At 55.8% G+C, this 4,037-nt stretch overlaps 2 protein-coding genes across 3 annotated transcripts in view; one reads left to right on the top strand and one right to left on the bottom strand.

The window, feature by feature from the left end:
* Positions 1-490, top strand: part of RNF39 (ring finger protein 39) — a 2,973-nt gene extending 2,483 nt beyond the window's left edge. Inside the window, exon 4 of the mRNA XM_014535818.1 lies at positions 460-490. Within this exon, the coding sequence (XP_014391304.1) occupies positions 460-490 (31 nt within the window). The remainder of the gene's footprint in view (positions 1-459) is intronic.
* Positions 491-2,043: 1,553 nt separating this feature from the next.
* Positions 2,044-4,031, bottom strand: PPP1R11 (protein phosphatase 1, regulatory (inhibitor) subunit 11). Of its 2 annotated transcripts, none has more exons than XM_005861466.2 (3): positions 3,746-4,031; positions 2,701-2,809; positions 2,044-2,265 (listed from the first exon to the last, which is right to left on the bottom strand). In XM_005861466.2, the coding sequence occupies exons 1-3, from the start codon at positions 3,812-3,814 to the stop codon at positions 2,063-2,065; spliced, it is 381 nt and encodes a 126-aa protein (XP_005861528.1). In that variant the 5' UTR covers positions 3,815-4,031; the 3' UTR covers positions 2,044-2,062. The 2 variants fall into 2 exon arrangements, with proteins under 2 accessions (XP_005861528.1, XP_005861529.1); XM_005861467.2 differs by lacking the exon at positions 3,746-4,031 and adding an exon at positions 3,581-3,703.
* Positions 4,032-4,037: the final 6 nt, after the last annotated feature.

Raw genomic sequence — 4,037 nt, forward strand, 5'->3', positions numbered from 1 at the left:
CTTCGGGGCGGGCCGCCACTGCTGGGAGGTGGAGACCTTGGACCCCGCCTCGGGCGGAGCCCCTCCTGGGGAGGACGACGACGTGGAGAGTCACTACGCCTTCGGTGCGGCTGGGGAGTCAGTGCAACGCAAGGGCCGCGTAGGGCTGTGCCCTGTGGGCTCGGCTCGGAGGCCCTCCTGCAGGGACCTGTCCACACCCGCCCGCAGCGAGTTCCGATGAGCACCCTGCCCACCTACATGGCATCTTTTCTCCCACACAGTGAGACTCAACTGAACTCGTTTCCACATCACTCCCAACGCCCAATCCATTGCACCCCTCTTCTTGGGAGCTTCTCCTCTCCAGCCCCTCCCCCATCTACACTGCTCCAGGCTCTTCCAATATTTCCCCTCCACTTCCTCCTCTGCTGGTCTCAACACAAGGCCAGCCTCCCCCAGGCTTTCCTGCCCGTCCATTCTCAGGTCTCTCCCGGGAAGCAAGACCTCCTCCTAGAAGCAAGAGGCTGGGCTCTGGCCTTAGGGTTCTCTAGGAAGCGTAATGTCAAGGTTGGTGGTTTTCCTTTTTGGGGGGGAGGGGGTCCTACTTCATGGTGACTGCTTCCCACGTTCCGTCTTTTCCCACGAAGAACCTTCTCTGAACTACCCCCTGTACTGTTCCAGTAAGAAACCGACAGTAAGGCCCTAGCCAGTTTGGCTCTGTGGATAGAGCATCGGCCTGTGGACTAAAGGGTCCCAGGTTCGATTCCAGCTAAGGACACATGCCCAGGTTGTGGACTTGTTCCCCAGTAGGGGATGTGTAGGAGGCAGCCGATCAATGGTTCTCTCCCATCACTGATGTTTCAGTCTCTCTCCCTCTCCCTCTCTGAAATCAATAAAAAAAAATTAAAAAAAGAAAGAAACCGACAGTGCTACCTCTCCTTTCCTCAACCTGGGGATGGCTCAGACACCTACGGCCTCCTTGTGTGTAGCCTCACACCTCCCCCCACATGTATAAAAGGGCCCATATTTAAACACATTTTGTGATGTTGGGTTATTTATTTTGTGCATCTGTGTCAATAAATGAGATCTCTGTGGTGATGTGGATCTGACTATCTCTGCAAGTGTGCGTGGGCAGAGGCGTGGGCAATGACATTCAGATCCCCAGGAGGGCCAAGGGGGCTGGACGCCTGGACTGGCAGACATCAGAGCCAGGCAGGAAGGGGTTAGAGTGGAGTGTAGGGGACATACCCTCGTCTCTGCTCTTTTCCTTCCTCTCCCTGCGACGATGTTGGACCTGTCTCTGAAGCTGGAAGACCAAACTGAAGGGACAGTTGGCCCTAAGTGACCACTCCCAAAGCCAGCTTTGTCAGAAACCCTAGGTCACAGGTGAAGGGTGAGGAAAGAGGACATGACTGCTGCTTTTTTCATTTTCCATTAAAGGTGAGAATGACAAAGACCTTTCTCTCCCCCAACTCCTCCTGAGGGCATGAGAGAGTGGGCAGGAGTGGAGCAGAAGGGCTGGGAGCTCTCCATGACCCCTCACACCACAGCAAGGACTAGGCGCTCGGACTATATAAATAGAAATACATTAGTGGAAGAGCTCTACGCCAGGACTAACAAGCGCAGCTGGGGCAGGACTGCCTGGAACCTGACCGGGACCCTGGCAGTGAAAGCTGGGGCTGTTGGAAATCCAATCTAAGCATTTGGGGCTCAAGCAGAGTGCAGGGAGCCGAGAGAGCTGGGTCCCAGGGCAGGTGATGTGGCAGTGGGAGCAAAGAGACTGGGACCAAGATGCCTAGATCCCTGACGGGAGGAGGATGGGTGGGGGGGGGGGGCGGGGGTGGGGGGGGACGACACACACACACACACAAAAAAAGAATGAAGGCTGGGCAACCCAGAAGCCTGGGTTCTAGAATAGCAGCAAATCAGAATTCCAGGATCTCTGTCCACCCTCCTCTCCTTCCCTCCTTCAGACAGAGAGGTGGGTGGGGACTGGAGAATGATCAAACCATGGGTTAGTCCCCAAGTAGCAATATGAATATAGTCAGGGCCAGACAGACACAGAAGTGGTGAGGGAGAGAGGAATTTAGTGCTGCATTGGCCCTGGAGGGGGCTGAGATGGGTCAGGGGGCTGGGACGGGGTGGTGGGGCTCGGTCCGGGGGTTCCACGGCGCCGTCCTTTGCGGTGGCCCCGTACACAGTGTGTGTGACCACAGCCTTCCTCTTCCTCCTCATCACTCTCCGTAGAGCTCTCACCAAAGGCCCGAGGTTTCTCATAAATACAGCAGCCTGGATTTGGAAGGAGGAGCCCGGTTAAAAAGGAGGAAGGGTAAGATGTAGAGTCAGTTCCATTCCCAGTGGGTCTCAGTAAGAATTCCTACTTCCACTATTGACTCCTACTATCTTCCAGGATCCAGTTTCCCCAGGGTCACCCCCTGGCACTCAGACACTCAACCCCGTCATCTTCTGAGAGAGCCAGGAGTCCAAAGCTCCACTTCTCTATCTCTGATGCCCCTTGCCTTCAAGCCTTGGGACATCCCATCCCAATTGGAGCCCTCCGCGCCTCTCATTTTAACCTCCTCTCCCTGATGCCAGAGAACCACCAAGGCAACAACAGGACTGGGGGCACCTGGGGGCTTCAGGACGGCCAGTGGATGTGAGGAGGTCGAAGCACGCGGACGGGAGTGAGAACTCCAGGGTTACCGTGGGCCAGCAATCACTCACATTTTGATGAGCGGCGCCCCATGTGTTCGTTGTCCACAGTGTCACTCGTCCATTCCACCTTTTTCTCTGGCTTCCGTTTCCGCAGTTTGATGGTCAGGCTCCGGTTCTCCTAGGTTGATAGAGATGGGCATAGCCATGTAGTTCCCTCCTGTGGACCATCCCACTCCCTCCCAGGGGCCTCCTGAGTATCAGACAGCACCGGGAGAGCTGAGTGGGGGGAGATGAACGAGAACAGGCCTCTGACTCCTTGGGGGACCACGAAGTAGTACTTCCTGTTCTTGGGAACCACGAGCACACAAAAAAGTCACAATTCCTAACCCAGAGAAGGTCCCAGAAAATCCTCAAAGGAAAACAGAACCCTCACTGTTTCTCCATTTTCTCCCCCAACTTATCCTTGGTGGTATTTAGTTTCTCAGTCTCAAAGCCTCATCTATGATCTCTTTTTTCAGAGCCCAGCCCTCCTTACCTCTTAGTCACATATTCCCTAGCATCCTGGAATCTCTGGTAACCATTATTCTAAACTCCCTTAATCCAAGTGTTATTAAGCCCAATACAACCTTCTCCCTTTGAAAACAACCTAACCTGTTTTTGCAAAAATGCTACCTTTTTCTCTATTTACATCTCCTCTGATTTTTCAAAATATTATCTTCATTTCCTTTTCTTCTGTTCCCTCCTTCTCTCTGCTTCCTTTTACATTCGCCCCTTGACAAAGACTTATGGGTATGCATGCTTCCGAGCTCCCCGCAGCTGGCCTCCAACCATGCTTTCTGACTCGGCCTTCTTTCCCCGCACCTCCCGCGCTCCTCAGCCCTCAGCCCCCGCTCTTCCTTACACCACCGCCACCCAGCACCCCTACATCCTAACATGTCACTTGACCCACCTGCACCATCCCTGCACTACAAATACCCCAAGTCCGGGCGATTCTCCCAACCCCACTCCTCCCTTATGCCCCGGCCCAGGCCCGCCAGCAACTCTCCAGAGCCCTATCCCCGCCCTCCCGGTACCTCCCAGACCCCTAAACAGCACCGCCCCCCGCCTTTCTCACGGGCTCGGTTGTCACGGTAACCGTTGTCTCAGTGACGGTCTCACTCAGCCCGGGCCCCGCCTCGGCCATGGCTCGGGCTGAGGGGAGGAGGGGAGACACCCTTCCCTTGCTCCGCGTCTCCGGGACCTAAGAGGATCGGTATCGGACTCAGAGTGGCAGCCAGGACCCTCCACCTCTCTTCCCCTCCTCCTGGGCCTCCGCTTCCCCACCCCTGGGGACAGCCTGTGCAGCCCCACTTCCGGCCCCCGGCTTCCGGGTGTGACGCCGTCGGTGGTCCCGCCGGGCACTAACT

Source organism: Myotis brandtii, unplaced genomic scaffold, assembly GCF_000412655.1.
Source record: "Myotis brandtii unplaced genomic scaffold, ASM41265v1 scaffold1510, whole genome shotgun sequence".
In the NCBI taxonomy this organism is placed as follows: domain Eukaryota; kingdom Metazoa; phylum Chordata; class Mammalia; order Chiroptera; family Vespertilionidae; genus Myotis; species Myotis brandtii.

Bases quoted from the DNA above. Each gene is read 5' to 3' on its own strand.
- PPP1R11 (XM_005861466.2), bottom strand. From the start codon at position 3,814: ATGGCCGAGGCGGGGCCCGGGCTGAGTGAGACCGTCACTGAGACAACG. The intron at 2,810-3,745 runs GTGAGAAAGGCG...CTATCAACCTAG, and splicing joins TTACCGTGACAACCGAGCCC to GAGAACCGGAGCCTGACCAT. The intron at 2,266-2,700 runs GTGAGTGATTGC...TTCCAAATCCAG, and splicing joins GGGGCGCCGCTCATCAAAAT to GCTGCTGTATTTATGAGAAA.